Source organism: Perissodus microlepis, chromosome 6, assembly GCF_051167445.1.
Source record: "Perissodus microlepis isolate ML-2025 ecotype Zambia chromosome 6, ASM5116744v1, whole genome shotgun sequence".
Taxonomy (NCBI): Eukaryota; Metazoa; Chordata; class Actinopteri; order Cichliformes; family Cichlidae; genus Perissodus; species Perissodus microlepis.
Window position 1 is genome coordinate 19,965,808 of NC_140466.1, and position 17,085 is coordinate 19,982,892.

Here is a 17,085-nt window from a genome sequence, read left to right on the forward strand (position 1 = left end):
AAGCATTTTCCACAGGAGCTAAAAGAAAAATAATGACGCGTGCTGGCACATTAAATCAGTGGCATCTACGGGGATCTCCTGGAATAAAATCTTTAATCTCTCACACACATTGTTTCACTGCAGAAATCATGGATTTGTTTGTACGTATAATGTGAATCAATGTATAGCTGCCTCTATAGTTTATTTCTCTTTAGATGCACTCGGAATTTAAAGCGAGACAACTAAATCAATAACTTTGTCTCTACTGCTACAAAACTGGTTCTGTAAAATGATTTCTTCCACCAAGAGCACTTATTCAAACTGATGGTTATGTTTGATAGAAAGCGAGTTTTTCATCAGCTACAGTTGAGTCTTCACAGCCCATCGCCCGCCACAATACTCTCTCTCTCTGCTCCAATATTCCCAGAGGGACTGTAGCTGCTTCACCTCTTTCTTCACTGTCTCATTCTAAACCTCTCTCGCTCTCGCTCTCTCACACACGCACATTCTTCACACACACCTTCCCCCTCTTCCTGTTCTCTCCCTGTCCTGCTGACATTTGGACTTTTGACATGCTGGTTCCAGTCTTTTAGTCATAACGGATGAGTATCTCTAGCAGAAGCTTCAGAACAGCTCTGACTCACGACCACGGCTGTCAGGTGATTTATGTCCCTTTGCTCTGTCATACATGTAGGGTGTCTGTACTGAGACAAAGGTTGGCGGGCAATGTGACACCATTTCTGCTCAAACTTCTTCTGTGATGATTTTTCTTTCATTTCCCCAGTTTTGAAGTTCCTATAAAACCAAACAGATGCTGGTAGAATCTGTTCAACCTCTTGTGCCAAGTTTGGTTCGGTATTATTGATAAAATCCACCTCATGAGAGTAAAATTAGGGTTTCCCATTCATAGTGTTAAAAACAACTATGAAGACTGGCACTAAAATGTGCTGTGAAAAAGTCTAGAAGCACCATTCATTTTTTTATACTTTGGTAAGAAAAGGGGAAATAGGTGCAGTGATTTATTGAAACATGTGCAAACATTCATGGAAATATGGTATATAAGGAAAAAAAGATTTACAATACTTGAAAATCTATTGTTGGTATAACAACCTTTATTCAACAGGGCCTGACCTCTCTCAGACAAGCTTTTGTGTAATTTGGTTAAGTAGTTTTCAGGAACAGTTCTCCAGGTCAACATTTTAAGTGTTTCCTATGATAGTGTCGTCTGTCCAGACGATCCCACAATACATCAATAATGTTGAGGTCCCGGCTCTGGGGAGGCCAATCCATGACTGATAGCGTTCTACTGTGATTCTTTCTGTCCAGGTCTTACACAGCGGCAGTATGCGGGATCACTTTCATGCTGAAAAATGAAGCTGTTGGTGATCCCAGATGGTATTTAATAGTGGCTCAAACTGCATTTTTCTGCATTCATAATTCCATTAGTTTAGACAAGATCCCCAACACCACTGGCTGAAATGTAGCTCCGCTGTGTCCACAGATGGCTGTACGCACTCACCCTTCTCCTGATATTGAAGATAATCTGAACTAAAATTTTTAAATTGGGATTCATCACTCCATCGGACCTGTTACCATTCATTTTCAGTCCTGTTCTTGTGTGATTTGGCATACGTCAGCCTTTTCATTCTGTTTCCCTTCATTAAGAATGGCTTCTTAAAAGCCAGCCCTTCACTGAGATCATTTCTAATGAGGCTTCAGCAAACTGAAAGGCCAGATGTATCTTTCAGACCCTGTCTTAGGTCTTTGCTGCAGGTTTTCCAATTTCTTAAGGGTGTGCCTTTCAGATCGTGTTCATCTGCTGTGGTTTTTATGGCTGCCAGATTTTCTGACGACACACTGCACACAGTGCTGAGATATGCCAGGTTTTCAGCTAATGTCTTTTTGGAAATCACAGTATTGCTACATAAATACTATTTTCTGCCCGTCGAACTGTGTAATCGTTCACATTTCTTGTAATTCTACAAATTACTGATGTGTTTTTGTGCCATCTAGTTAGTGTGTTTAAAGATACAAGATCGAGTTAGGTGACTTTTAATGCTTGAATAATTCATAGGGTTAGGGTTTTTTAAGTGGCATAAAAAACACAATTTCCTTATCAGGGTTGTCAGGTCTCTGTGTGATAAAAACCAGCCGATTAAAATGAACCTAAAAACCAGTCCAGATCGTATTTGAGGCAGGCAAACTCTAAAATGACAAGTTTGATCTCATAATGAAGTCACAAAAGCAAGAGTTATTACAGCTCTCTTCTATTACAGACATTAATCTTTACCAGTATTTAGTTTTAAACAACAATTGAAGCACAGCATTCACGAGGCATTGTCTGTGTAAACTTTCATGGCTGTTGATAGTTCAGTTTAAAGCCAATTTATATAGCTGAGTCAACTCCAACAACAATATCATCACCACCCAACATCTAACACCCAGCCAACATATATATTTTTTTACTCCTTGATCATATTTGTACCTGACTGAATCTCATCTAAGCCACCTGTTATGGCAATCTCAGCCTCCATCTAATACCAAATCAAGCCACAGATTTATTCCTATCTGCCCACAACCGAGGATGGTGGAAGTCTATTATGAGGCAGAGGCATGGAGAGAGAGAGAGGAAAGAAAGTGAAAGGAGACAGACTCGAGCTGGCACTGAAATCATGTTTGTACTCCTTTAACACGCACACGCACAAACACACCGCATCTCGTGATACCCGGCTCTCATCACACCTCCACATGATCAATTTCTCTGCTGATCATTCAGAGCCTGACAAATGTTTCAGTTGTAAATGTCAGAAGGACTTTTGAAAGATTGTCCCCAAGGTATGCATTCATGTTTGACTCATCGCATTTATTTATTTTTTGTGTGCATTAAAATGCACACAAGAGTGGTGTCATTGAAATAAGGGGCTGGATTGTGGTATCACATTATCACTCTCACTGCTCTCTAAATTATTAAAAATACCGCCTAAAGGCAGATTCACACTGCGGCAACTGATGGAGAAATTTTGGGCCTAATCCCACAATCACGTGGGCCCGCAGTGATAAAACAGGCTGAGTCCGTCTCATACTGAGAATTCAAAAGGAAGCAGATATATCTATAGCGAACTATCAGCGCTGAAGCTGTGCAAAAATGATCTCAAATGTCTTACCCTTCCTGACAATTTTTGCGAGTCATAACCTGAATAAATAAGTGGCAAGGTTGGAGGTTTTTCCAGTCTGTTTTACTGCAGTGGACTTTTCACTCAAGACGAAAGCACCTCCGGCAGCCCGCCACACCAATTAAAGGATTAGCTGGTATGAGGCCAACCGTAAAGTCTGGATTGAGGACGTTAGTTATTAGTTTACTCAGCTAGTTCATTGTTAATAACAGAATGGACCTCCAGCAGCCCTTAGAGATACAGTCTGCACACTGAAGCATTGAGGCGTTGCATAAAGGATGTAAAGAAAAAAACAATAACGCTGATACAACTTTGAGGGCTTTTTCAGAACTGTCTTTAATTTAGCCGTTCCCTTTTTGTATTTTGCCTTAGCATAATGGTTTTATATAATCACACTTAGTGCAAATTATTGAATGAAAGATGAAAAAAAGAAATAAATGCATAAACCCACTCACTGAAGAACTCTTTTTTATGTCCTGTTCTACAAAGAGCAGCGCAGGAGGATGGACTCTCACTCCCACTTTAGCACCATCAGAAGACGCGGTGCTTAAAATTTCCATGAAATCAAAGCCCATATTTGGTACGTGTACAGGGTTTTTCTGCAGTGGCCATGTAATGCATTCACATCCACTAACTATGGCTTCATGTAGTAGCTTTTAGTGGTTAAGCTATCCATTCCTGCACTAGATTCTGACTAAGAGGGATTCACAGCAAATTTCCTTTTGCAACAGAGTCAGATAAAAAATGACAAAGCAGCAAAAAGCAATCATGGAAACCCTGATGAATTTGTCACAGAGGTTATCCCATTGGTGTTTTATAGCTAATCATTTCCAACCCCATAAATGCACTGGTATTATACACGTATATATCATACGTCTCTAGAGGCCTGGCATTAATATGTGTGAGAATTCATGAATATTTCATGCTGATTATGTCGTAATTTGTTCGCAATCCGCTTTAACTTCTGCCAGAGCAACGTCCTCATGGTTACTGCAATGTGGTTGTTTTTGCACAAAGTGCACACCACCTCACTGTTTTTGAGGCAGTGTGATGATGGGCAAATGTGCCATCCTCAGTTATTTTCAACTGTTTCTGGGCAAGAAAAGACTGAGAGGAGTAATTAAATGTAAAAAGAAAAACCCACCAAACAAACAAACAAAAACAGGTTTTGCATCTGTTTCACTGACACATTCACCTAACAAGCAAAAATCCCAGGCTATATCCTGGGAGGAGACACAAATCCCTTTGGGGTTGCATCAGGAAGGGCATCCGGCATAAAAATCTCAACATGCAGAGCTGCCTGCTGTGGAGCCCTGCGTGAATATGACAGCAGCCAAAGTACTTATTTATCTATTTATTTGTTTTTATGAGCACCTGGTGGTAAATAACATTCTGCCACTACCAAAAAGGTGGCAGTAATGCACACCTACAAGCTTTTGGCCAATCACTAACAACAAAAAAGTAAAAGTAAAATATGTGTGAAGTGGCGAGACACTACAGCCATCAAACAGAAAAAGACTCGTTGGTTCAGAGTGAACATCAAGTTTGATTTTTTTTCAATCACTGCTGAAGACTAGAGCATTAACTTTGGGAAATCCTGATACCCCCTTTTTCCTTTTCTCCAGCTGTGACCACAGCATCTGTGAGCCAGCATCCTCCAAGAGCGTGAGCCTTTCTGGGATTTTGGCTTCCTAAGTAGATATTTGGCATGGAAAACCACAGAATCAAGTAACTAAATGTCACTGCTTCATATGTCCCGAGTGCCAGAATGCTGATGCAACCCAGTTTGACAGCTACACAATCCTGAGCTCCTTCTGTCTGATACAAACTCCAAACGTTTTTTGCTCCCGATCTGCTTATTCATGAATGGGAGAAAGCTCCTCATCAGGTACATCACCTAAAGCACTGTCATCAACACAACACTTCCAATTTCAGAGCAAACGCAGCTATCAGATAAACCTCCTTCAGAGCCATTGTGCTCCTGTGACATCACTGTGCCTCGGCTCACTCAGCGTAACAGTGAAACACTTTTTTGTGAGGATAAATGAGGAGGAAAAAGACAGCACCTCCTCTTACTTCAGCACTATAAAAAACAGAAACAAATTACTCTGTCACTGCAAGCTGGAAACAAAAAACACCTGAATTTAACTAAACAAATAAGTAAGAGCTTCCCATTAGATCAGAGGTCTACATACTGCGACACTGTGTGCCCAAAAACTGAGGTGACCAGGTTTTTTCTTCGCTCACAGCACGGGTATATTTCAGTATGACAATGCCAGTTTTCACACATGATTTGGCCCCCACAGAGCCCAGACCTTAACCCCTGTGAGAATCTTAGGGATGTGCTTTAGGAGAAGACCTTAAGCAGCAGCTCTGGATGGAAATAAATGTTGTGACACTGCATAAGCTTATGGAAATGATGCCACAGAGAAAGCTCGCTGTCATCAAATATGAAGGCGGTCCAATGAAATATTAGGGTGTGTGACTTTTGTTGGCCAGCCAGTGTAAATCAGGTCTCTCTATAGCTGCTAGACAATGGCAAACAGCTGCTTAAGGAGTGGACCACAACGACTGTTACATAACAATCATGGGCTACACCATGTTAAGACCAGAGATGGGCAGTAACGCGTTACTTGTACTGTAATCTGATTGCTTTTTTCAGGTAACGAGTAAAGTAAGGGATTACTATTGCAAAAACGGTAATTAGATTACCGTTACTTTCCCGTAGGAACGCTGTGTTACTGCGCTACTAAAACCGTGATTTTTTTTGCGAGAATGTCTCATGACAGTGACGTAAGCGAGTGCGACGTTCGTGACAACAGCTGTGTGCAGATCAACAATGGATAATATATCGAGTGCGGGAGAGAGTATGACCGTGCAGCGTTTAAAGCGTGGAAGTACTGACCTTACTTTGAGTTTGATTCCATAAAAAGTGACGAAAACATTAGTGTCCGTTGTGCGTGGGAAGAAAACTTCTTTTTAAAGCGAAAAAACCCCCTAAACTTCCAAGCAAGCACTGGGAGTGCGCTACGACGTAATGGGAAACTCACAGAGAAACTCGCGGATTCTTCAACTGACCGCTGCGGCACACCTGCACCAGGGCAAACCTCCGCCTACCCCACTCCTGCTTTACAGGTGAAAATAGAGCAACAGGACCGCTAGTCTTTGACTTTATTTATTTTCTGCTGTGTTTTACTTGCATCTATTTGAAAAAGTGAGTGTAAACACACACACACACACACAAAAAAATGTATGTGCTGGAATGTGCAGAAAATAAGTTTAAATGTTAAACAAATTTCTTCCAGTCAGTGAATGTTGCATATAATTAAATTTTTGCTTGATGCATAAAGTTAAAAGGTTAAAACTAATAAAACAAGTTTTAAAAAGAAACTTTTCCATTTGATTACATTTTGTATGATGAATTATGCAGAAAAAGCAGAATTGGGCTGAAAGATCTATCGCTTTATCACCTATTCAGGTTGTAAATCGTGTTTTTAAAAAGTAACTAAGTAACTAAGTAATTAATTACTTTTGAAAATAAGTAATCAGTAAAGTAACGGGATTACTTTTTTGGGGAAGTAATCGGTAATTAGTTACTGATTACTTTTTTCAAGTAACTTGACCAACACTGGTTAAGACACTTAAATATAAGGGATTATAGCCTTATAACAATCCACTGAATCAATATGAAGACTAGTTTGTGCAGAACAAACATTCCAAACAACACAACTTTGTATCACGTATCAGTTTGTAACACAGCTGTGCGACTTTACTCGAGTGGTTCACTCATACCACCCTCACGGCGCCTCCTTTTGGCCGCAGCTGTTTTCAAAGAGTCACTCACTGTACATTACCCGCTCGACACCAAAACCGCAGACAAACTCAGTTACTGCAGGTTTAGGACTGCATGGACATAATCCTTGCGCTTACATAAAAACACATCACTTAAACACAGGACCTATTGGATGTGACAGGACAGCCCAGTTTGACAGTGCACTTTGCACTCTCCAGGCCTTCGGGCGAGTCTACGAGAATGCCGAGTCTGGGCAGAGTCCCTCCCTCTCAGCAGTGCACAGAGCACAGGGATCAAATACTACAGCATCCCCAGCAGAGCAGATGCAGCAGGGCACAACCCCAGCGAGTAAACATCTCTCTGGGGATCCCTATCTGCTTTCCCATTCTCTGACTTCTTGCCCCTTTCTAGGGAGTAATGAGAACAAAGTCTGTTTATTGTCTGAGGTATTGTGCTAGTGCCTGAACTCATCCAGAGAGACACTGATCCAATTTTAAGCCTCCCCTTCTCCCCCGTTCTCCTTACTTTCAGACAGTGTCTCATTTACTGTCTCATATATATTACTGTCCTCGTTCTTTCGTTTTTTTGGCCACCCCTTTTGAGAAAACTCCTCCCCAGTGCTCTACTCGTTTTTTTGTCTTCATTCATCACTTCATCCATCTTACACTCTACTCCAGCTACTCTCTCACACTGCCAGTTGACCTCTTGGATTCTCTGCGTCCCTCTTTTCTCTCGTCTTTGTCAGTCTTGGCCTCCCTAGTTTCCTCTTCCGCGCACCCTCATCTGTCACTCGACATCATTCGCGTTTTCCCTCCTGCTCTTTTTGTTGATCTTGGCAGCCACTTCTCTCTCTCTCTCTCTCTCTCTCTCTCTCTCTCTCTATCATCATCATCATCATCTCTTGCTTGGCACTGGTCACACTCCACCTCCTCCTCTTTCTCATTTTGGCAATCCAGAGCCCCCCTGCTGGTCTGTGGCTGTGAGCTATGTCCTTGAACAAAGGTCAGGTGGGTTTCCTCTAGTTTGAGGGGTCTCTCCTCAAGCTGTTGTTTGCATGTCAAGCGCGGGTTTTTGTGGCTTTTTTGGGTCGGGAGAGTAAATGTTTTTGTCTCAAACGTGCACGCTCAAGGACATTTGTTGTTTGAGTGTTTGTGTGTGTATGTGTGTGTGTGTGTTTTCTGACTACATGCAGAGGAAGGGCCATGCATGATCTTTCCTGCCAGTGATTGCCCTTGACATGGACACAAGAGGATAAGCAACACACCTGACTGCCAGCCTCTGTGTGTGCTGTGTAGATGGGACTCATGTGCGTGTGTGTGAGTAAATGCACTTCCCTGTGTGCATGCGCGAATGCGTGCATAGCTTCTCCGCTGCATTTCCACAGGATAAACAATGCTATCCAAACCTATTATGAATCCTCTGACTAAACTGACACTGATTACATGTTCACAAACAAAACACACACAAAACTCTGTCTCTGAATCAGCGTACAGACGGACACGCATGTGTCAGAGTTTTTGGGCCAAGATGGCTACGTTTGACCTCAATCACTCCGCATGCAGGACGATGTGGGAGGAAGGAGGGCGGAGCCTCCTGGCAAAGCCAACACCTGGGCAGTTACTGCAGCAGTAGCAAGTGGAACATTTGGCTGGTGTCGCTGGGCTGGAATAATGAATTACAGTACCTGGAAAAGCCCACTGGGAAGCAGACTGGCTGTTGGCAAGTCACTGGAGGGTTTCAAGTTTGGGTTTTCATCATTCGCATAATAAATTTTGGCTCTCAGGGAGGGCGGGGGTGTAACAGCAGGACTGAAATCCAAAGCTGAGTGCCTACCTGAGCGTTTTGGTGGTCATGTCTGCTGCAGTGATGCCGTGATACACCAGCGTTTCGTTCCACACTGGATTCAGTGTGTTTTTCAGGGTTTTTGTGCGTAGTTTGTTTGCCTGCAGAGGAAAAGCGAGACAGATGAAAAGAAAGTCACAGAAAGGCGAAGATCTAAAGAACAAACAGAAGAGTCAGGAATGTTCAAAGGGCAGGAGAGCAAATTCATTAGCTCAGATTCACATAATACAAGAAAAAAAATAAGAGAGACAATAGATCAAGAAAAAAGAAAGTGAAAGAGTGGGGACGCATCATTTTTCACTGTCCCTTTGGGCATCACAGACATCTGCTGCCTGGGCTATTAAAAAAAGAAAAAGAGGTGAAAGCACGCACGGCTACCTTCACCTCACCTGTCCGTCTGCCTCCTTCTCAACATGATTAGAGAGTGCATTAGCACCAGCCAGACCGCCAAAACAAACACCGCGTCTCAAACGCAACACGACACAGCAGCCAATTAAACCGTGCAACACAATCATCATGAAAAATTAAACCTTTCCAGAAGAGGAAATGCTCCCGAGCTCCTAATGGCTTCAGCAACCATAAATAAAGTTTGCATCTACGTGCTGCCTCGCTTGTCTTCAGGGAGTTCTAAGCTTGTTTGATTTTTATCTCAGGTTTAATCAGGATGCTTATATACTTGTATATATATGCATATATGCTGTATTTGGATTGCATCCCATAAAATGTCTTCAATTTCTACAAACAAGTAAGACCATGATGAGACACTGGCAGAACGAACTGGCGGGTTAGTAAAGTGCAGATGTGTGTTTTTTTGTATTTTCTCCCTCAGTTGAAAAAATACATTAATAAACAACAGTTACTTTGCATATTTTAATTTGACTGCAAGTCTTTTGCTTAATGGAGTATTTTTGTGCCGTTGCTCTTCTTTCGCCACTGCAGGCTATGCAAAATTATACTGTATGTATGTTACAAATACACATTTTCCTCTTAATATCCTCCTGCTCGTGTCTGAGGCGTGTGTGAAGTCAGATGCCTTAACTCTCGTCCTCTCTGCCACTGTCAGCTTCTTGCTATAATGCCTCAGGGCCAGAGGCTGAATGCTCCATGCCATCTTCTTTCTCTTTGTCTGTTTTTGTCCCCTCGTCCTATTGTTCTGCCTGAGCAGAAATTCCCTCTTCTCCCCTCTTGCCTCATCTCTGTCTCCTCCTCTATTCTCCGTGTCCTGCTGGAAACATCTGGCTTATCGACCGCACTCGGCTCTTCAGAAGTTGGTCGATCGAGGAAAACAAGTGTCTTCGATTCGTGTCATTTGTTTGATTCATCAATGTGCGAGACGAGCCACGCTTAAGCAGCGTCATGACTTGCAGCGGTGTTTCACCGCCTGCCGTGTGCGTGCCGGCACAACTCAGCAGAACAGTTATTTTTGTAATACTCATCAGTTGTTTGCGTTCGGATCAGGTTTGGTTTCTGCTCCATCTTCAAACAAAAAACAAAAAAACCCACCACTTCCGTCTCTGTTACTCCCATCCTCCGTTTTCCCTCTGTACTGCTGCCTTTTTTTGTTTTGCTTTGTTTTTAAATGTTTTATCAGTAGCACTCCATCTGTCCACCACACCACACCACCCCCATCGGTCTGCATAGATCATTTTACATACTTCATACTCCCTCTTCCTCAGTCCCTACTTCCCAAAGCTCTGAATGAATATTCTTTTTATGTCGGTTAGTAATGGAGAGATGAAGATAACGGTGACCATCACAGACGTGCACTAAGAACTACAACTGTATGTGTGTGTGTGTGTGTGTAAGAGAGGGAAAGTGGGAGCATCTCTGTGTGGTTATGACTAAATCCTTAGCATGTGTCAGCACATGTACAAGGTCACGGTGAGCATGTGTTGTTGTTGTGCACTCATCAGCGAGGGAAGGCACGCTTAGCTGTCTGCTGGTTAAGGAGCGTGTGTCGGTGGGTGTGAGACAGTAGGAAAGGAAGCAAGGAAACGTGCCGGGGCAGAGGAGAGATACCCCCCACCCCCATGTGGTGGGTATTTAGCAAACAGTCATTCATGGATACTATTCATTGACGCCGTCTCCGCGTCCCTCCACCGCCTATACCCCCCATCAACAATTGCCTGTTGACGTGAGCCGTGTAACAATCCTCCCTGTTTCCATGACAACCACCTGCTGCTGTCCTCCCCTCATCTGTCTTTCCCTCTCTCCCCCCTGCCCTCCCTGCCTCCACTCCCCCCTTTCTTCCTCTCCTCTCAGTTGTCTCCCTCTCTGCACACTGTTGGTATTTCAAGGTCAAAGAGGGTCACAGGCAGATAGTGAGATAGAGACAGAGATAGGGCTGGCGAAGTGGGGAGGTGAGAATTACAACAATGGGACAGAAGACAGACAGAGGAAGGCTGGAGGACAAAAATCCCCCAGACGTCGTTATGGTCGGCACCTTAAGACTTCAGACGTTTGCCTTGTTCGGGCTGTGCCGCCTTCATCGTCTCCACCCGCAGCACTTTCATAACCTCATTTGGAGTCAACTTTGAGCCAAAATGGCCGACAACAGGTTGTATTATGGGGTTGCTGCTGTTGTGGCAAGCTTTATCTTCCCTGCTGCTTGAGCTGAAAACAAGACAAGAGAAGTCCAGTGGACCAGAACGTGTTTGCGCTCGATAAAGAGGAGCACCGGACGAGCCACATTAAGCAGTAACCAACTGAAACGCTCCCTGCTCGTTGGATTGAAGCGGCACACACACAACAAATTAGCTTGCTCCCATGTTACATTTTTGTTTTTCAGGCTTTTGACCTCTTCATGATGTTTCATAAAGAAGAATCCACAAGGGGGGATTTCACACAGAACTGCATCTGGGTTTTTTTTTTTTGTTTCCTCAGTAAATGTTCTACTTCTACCACCAGTTACTGCGTGACATACAAGCTCAACGACAGTTAGTAACTGGGACATCCCAGCGTGGCGGCATGTTACGATAATTGCTGTTGAGGTAAGGGTGAAGCAGTGACCTTGCTAGCCCCAGGGAGAAGATGCAGCTTGACGTATGGATCAGCCAGCCCATTGGAGTCCATGGCTTTCAGTCCCTGTGGACACAAACAGACACACAAACACACAAGTACTATAGTGTCAAAGGTGATGTCATGGTGCCCTCCAACTATTCACACGTAACTGTCAGGGTCAGAAAAAGACAGCACGTACGACGGACCTGTTCGACAGCAGTCACATCTCAATAGTTCTTCTGGCGGTTTTATCCCTCTAGGCTAGTGTTTTCTACCTCCTTTGTAATGTCCTCAAGGGAACTGTTCAGTGAGATTTGCATAATTGACATCATGGGAGTGCGTGCAGCATGCAACGGACGGCTCGTGTCCTTGCACGATGACCAAAATGTGTCTGCGAGAGCAACCTAGCAACATTATCCAGCATTACGTCGCGCTGTGAGATGATTTAGTCATGAACTGACAAGCTGCCGAGGCTACGTGGCAAATTTGTTTCCCTACAAAGGTTGAGAGACAGGAGTCTGATGTCTTCTGCAAACGTAAAAGCATCACAGGAGAATTATTTTCACTGGGCCTTCAAGAAGGATTACGCAACGGCACACATGCAGACAGACAGCCTAGTTATAAAGAAGATTTTACAATTGCGCGTACCTTTGCCTTGTGAATAGTACAATGCAGACAGTTGTTTTCTTGATCAAAGAGCAGGCTGAACTCCAGCGTTCCCAGGTAGGCTATAAAAAAGAAGAAAAACAACCACACACAAAACACACCAATTACTGTCAGTAAAAAGCAGAGACACGTTCAGTCTAACACACACTCAAAAGCTCTGAGTCATATTTGTAGCAGATGGGCTCTTCAAAATACGATGCTGCCTAATATGAATTGATCTGTCTTGTTTGATTACTGTTTGGGAAAGAACAGAAACCAGAGCCCTGCTATTGCAGCGCGGTGTAATAAATCATTAGAGCCGCTGTGTCACATAAAGTGGGAGTGACAAACACACAAACACAAAATGCTTCACTCCACAATTACTCTGCAAGCATATGCTGTGCTTCTGAGAGGGGAAGGGGGAAAAAAAGCAGACGCTCAAATCAAGTAAAACAAGATAATGTTCCACTCTAAACTGCATAAAACAGCGTTGTTTTTTTATGCTGCGGTGCTTAGTCATTTTCGCATGAATGAAAACCCCCGACTTTGAACTTCGAGCACAACTTTCCCCACCGCAAAACTCACTGTCATCATCATCAGAGTCGATCAGCTCCTCCCTGTCTCCCTCATTCTCCCCTCTTCTCTCGCCATCCTTGTACCCTCCGCCCGTCTCCCCATTGAAAGTCTCCTCTTTCAGGATCTTCTTCTCCCTGGGAGGTGGCGGCGTGCAGGGGTAGTCGTGGAAACGCGGGAAGAAGTCTGAGATCTGTGGGATGGGGAGGATGGGCCCTGGGCACACGTTAATGGCAAAGTGCTCCTGCATAGAGATTTTGACCGGCGAGGGCGGGGGCGGGGCGATAGAGTGGGGCGTCGCCGAGGGGGAGGAGGCGGACGAGGAAGGGGTGGAGGCGGAGGAAGGGGGGATGGCCAGGTGGGAGGTCGAGGGTGGCGGTGGGGGCTTGGAGACACTCATGTGGACTGTCAGATGGGACTGTGGAATAAAAATGGAGAAGCGAAGCGGAGAAGGACAAAAAAAAAAGGTGAGAAAGACAAAGATAATTACACGAAAACACCGTCAGCCTCCTCTGACTCTGTCACACTCCACTTTGCAGGGGGTCAGCGGTTTTCAAAGAGCACACTGGTCTCGTATTCACATGGAAGGATGGGTGAACCCATCACTAGTGGGCACCTTCAAGCAAAGGTCTGAGTCCCCCTGAGATGCATTCAGGCTGCGCTGAGATGCAAGAACTCTCAGATCTCTGAGATCATTCAGACCACATTCGGAGCTGGTCTGGGCTGTTTCTGTTAGCACTATGTAAGGAGAAAGTTTGCCTTTCTGCCAGAAATGCTTTGTCTCTGAAAGCTTTTAAAAAAAATTTTTTTAATATATCTTTCATTATTTTCACTTCTTCGGTTCAGTTATATACAGGCACCAACATAGGTAGATATAGCAAAAAATAAAGCCTGCGGTTTAAACCCACCTTCATTTAAATGTTTACTGTGTCTTCCAATCTCTGTGTGGCAGAAAGCCACTGAAGACAAACTTTTCCCATGAGAAATGTGCCCTGCACCAGAGTGAAGGACCACTTACTCAACCCACACCCTCCACATAAGTGGATCCAGCTAGTATTTATTTGTCTTCTTATTTTATTTTCTGGCAGACTATGCACAGGGAGCGCGTTGCTGCCTCTCACGGGTTAAAATCAACACTATATTTCCATGTGTTTATTTGCATATGGAGCAGGGAGGTGAAATCCAGTCACAGGTGGTCATGACACGCATCTGCAACATCTTGTGAAAAACTGAAATGTGTTCCTGTTTTAATCCACTGATGAAATCCTGACCTGTCAAAAGCCAAAATAGAATTTGCCAGAACCTTTGGCACTTCAAGCATGACTCACACATTGTGTCAGCACCGAGTCTGTGCTCTGAATGAATATTCAAATGCAGTGCTGTAGAGTATGAACAAGAGATGTCACTTGTGTATCGGTTCTCAAATCCATCCCTTACCGCCCTCTTTTCCCTCTTCTCTCTCTCATCTGCAACTCCCCAGAGCAATATTTACATAATACTACTTGGAGCCTTTCTCAGTCCTTAGCATATTTGTACCTAAATGAAGCATAATGACTGTTTCTAGACTCCATCATCATTAAGCCAAATGCTCTAATTTCCTATTTTCCTGGCAGTAATTAAGAAATACTGAAGATGTGCTATCTCATGTACTCCCACGGTGCTCTTGAGTCTTTAATATTTCAAGATCCTGTTTGATTTTATTGGTCACAGTAAAAAAAGAAAAACAAAAAAAACCAACAACAACAAAAAAAAGAAAAACCAACTTCAGACTGTTTACTGTCACTGTCCCAGATTAAAATGCTGAATATAAAAATAACTCCATTAAAGAAAAAAGTGGCTTAGTGTGTGCAAAAATATACAGATGCACTTCATGAACGAGCATGACGAAGTCACTGTCGACAGCGTTGCCACATCACAACAGCAGGTCATGTGAGGATGCACGCCAGTCGTCATCCTTCCTATATGTTTCACATGTCCATCATGTCACAGCTTGTTAGATTCAGCTGGTGGCATCTGCTCCTTCATATCTGAGCAGTTTGTGTTTCACACACATCTTTCCAAATAAAAGGGTTTCGCTCTTTAGTGTTTGACTGATTCAACTAGATTCGTTTGTTGAAGGCACAAACGTTTCCTTAACTTGAAAAGTTGCGTGTGAAAGTGCTGAAGCAGTTTTCATTGTGGATGACTTTCCTATTAATTAATAGTGCAAAGAAAAAAAACCTAACGCATGTTTCAAGAGCATCTTTCTCTTATCTGTCAGATAAGAGAAAGATGCAATGATATATCGGTCGAATGGTGTTGCAAACAAGTCAGCGTTCGCTGACGGCAGCGGTCGATATATATTTGTTGTGTCACATCAGTTTTGCACTGGCTAAATGTTCAAACGTAGTGGGATGAAGACCTGAAAGATTTGTTTCTCTTGGCACAGAGGGGGCGATTCATTAGGGAAAAAACTAATAGACTGAAAATATTCTCTTACCAGCTTTTGGCCAAATTGTTATCACAGTTGCACTAAAAAAATAGTTTTTCACCCTCAGCAAATGTGAGGCAAAGAGTCTGAGTAAAATGCAACTGAAATAAATAAAATCAAAGGTTTATTCATGCAAATAATTAATTAATAAGGAAAATGTAATTGGTATAAACTGAGACTGTACCCAAGCAACATTCACTTGACCAGATTCCATTAAATGTAAAATTTTGTAAGAAAATTACATGAAAAATTTACACGTAATTAAATTAGTTAAAGTCAGCATTTCAGGCTTTTTTCTTTTTTTGACTGTGGGCTGACCAAGGGTCTACAACTCAAAGATAGTTCACGAAAAACAGAGAAAATTATGGAAAAATTCGGAATCGTTGCCATTTTTGCATAACAAAAGCCTTAATCAGTCTTGAAAATTGTTATTGATTATTGTCCTGTCAATTTGCACACGGAATAACTGATTGATTGTTTCACCTCCTTTGAAATGAGCTCGAGCTTTAATGAGACTTTGCGGGAATGTCGTTCGATGTCATCTTTTTTCACAGTGAGCTTAATTTCTCCATCTACATGAGTCAGAACTCGAGCAAAAATCAGCAACGGGGGGAAAAACAAAAACAGACTAACAATGCCTTGTTTTCATCAGCATTGGTGTAGCTCATCTCCAGTCTACGGTGAAGCACGTTGACCGCTCCACGCACAAACATTCACATGCATGTGAGGCTGAATTTTAACGCACCTCTGTGTCAACACCTTAACTCGCTTTTGAACTTGCATCTGTAAGAGCATCCCGCATTCCTGACCATACTTCATTACACACATTTATTCAGACCCTCAACACACATAAAGACCCCAAACCGCCTGTCCCCCTCCTCAACAACTACACTCATTCAGTCACTCACGCCGCTCTTACGTAACAGCACCTAAATTCGCTGCTTGGGAACCCGCGTTCAAATGTTCACTTGCAGCATGTTGCTTGCAAACTCATTCGCTCGCGTCCTTCTACATACTGAGACACGCACATGCGAGCGCATGTGCTCACACACACACAGACTTCCAGACACTCGTACACACATTCACAATTATAGCCACCCTCAAAAAAACATACCCAGGGACAGTCTTCATCTGTGCCAGCACTCCATCTTGCCTGCTCTCACATCCTCTGTCTCTCACACTCTGTGGAGCATGCAGACCAGCTTTGAGTCAATATATCCTTCTGTACTCTCTCTCTCTCTCTCTCTGCTTTCTCCTTGTCTCTGTTCATCGTTTGCTCTCCTCTCCTCTCCCCTCCCTCTCTCCCTTCCCCTTTACTTGTGACGTATGTGCTTAAAATCCACATCAGTCGTTTCCAGACTGTGCATATAGTACTGTCACTCACTTTCTCGGCAGTGGGGAGAAATCCGGGCAAAAAGGCAGGCTTGGGAGGGAGAAGTGTTTGTGGGGTTTTGACAGAAAGGGATAGAGAGGGAGAGAGAGTGACAGACAGACAAGAAGAGCAATACATCGGGACAGATGGGGAGACAAACAGACATACAGACAAACACAAGGCAGTAGGAGCAAAGACAAACACACAGAGACGCAGATATATATATATACATATATAC

General features: G+C 43.3%; 1 protein-coding gene across 1 annotated transcript in view; it reads right to left on the bottom strand.

Annotated features, from left to right (window-relative positions):
- Nucleotides 1–16,775, bottom strand: part of doc2g (double C2-like domains, gamma) — a 41,483-nt gene extending 24,708 nt beyond the window's left edge. The window contains exons 1-5 of the mRNA XM_084931384.1: nt 16,590–16,775; nt 13,018–13,423; nt 12,436–12,515; nt 11,797–11,871; nt 8,779–8,888 (exon numbers count right to left, since the gene is read on the bottom strand). Of these exons, the coding sequence (XP_084787510.1) occupies nt 8,779–8,888; nt 11,797–11,871; nt 12,436–12,515; nt 13,018–13,405 (653 nt within the window). The 5' untranslated portion in view covers nt 13,406–13,423; nt 16,590–16,775. The remainder of the gene's footprint in view (nt 1–8,778; nt 8,889–11,796; nt 11,872–12,435; nt 12,516–13,017; nt 13,424–16,589) is intronic.
- Between the last annotated feature and the right edge of the window lie 310 nt (nt 16,776–17,085).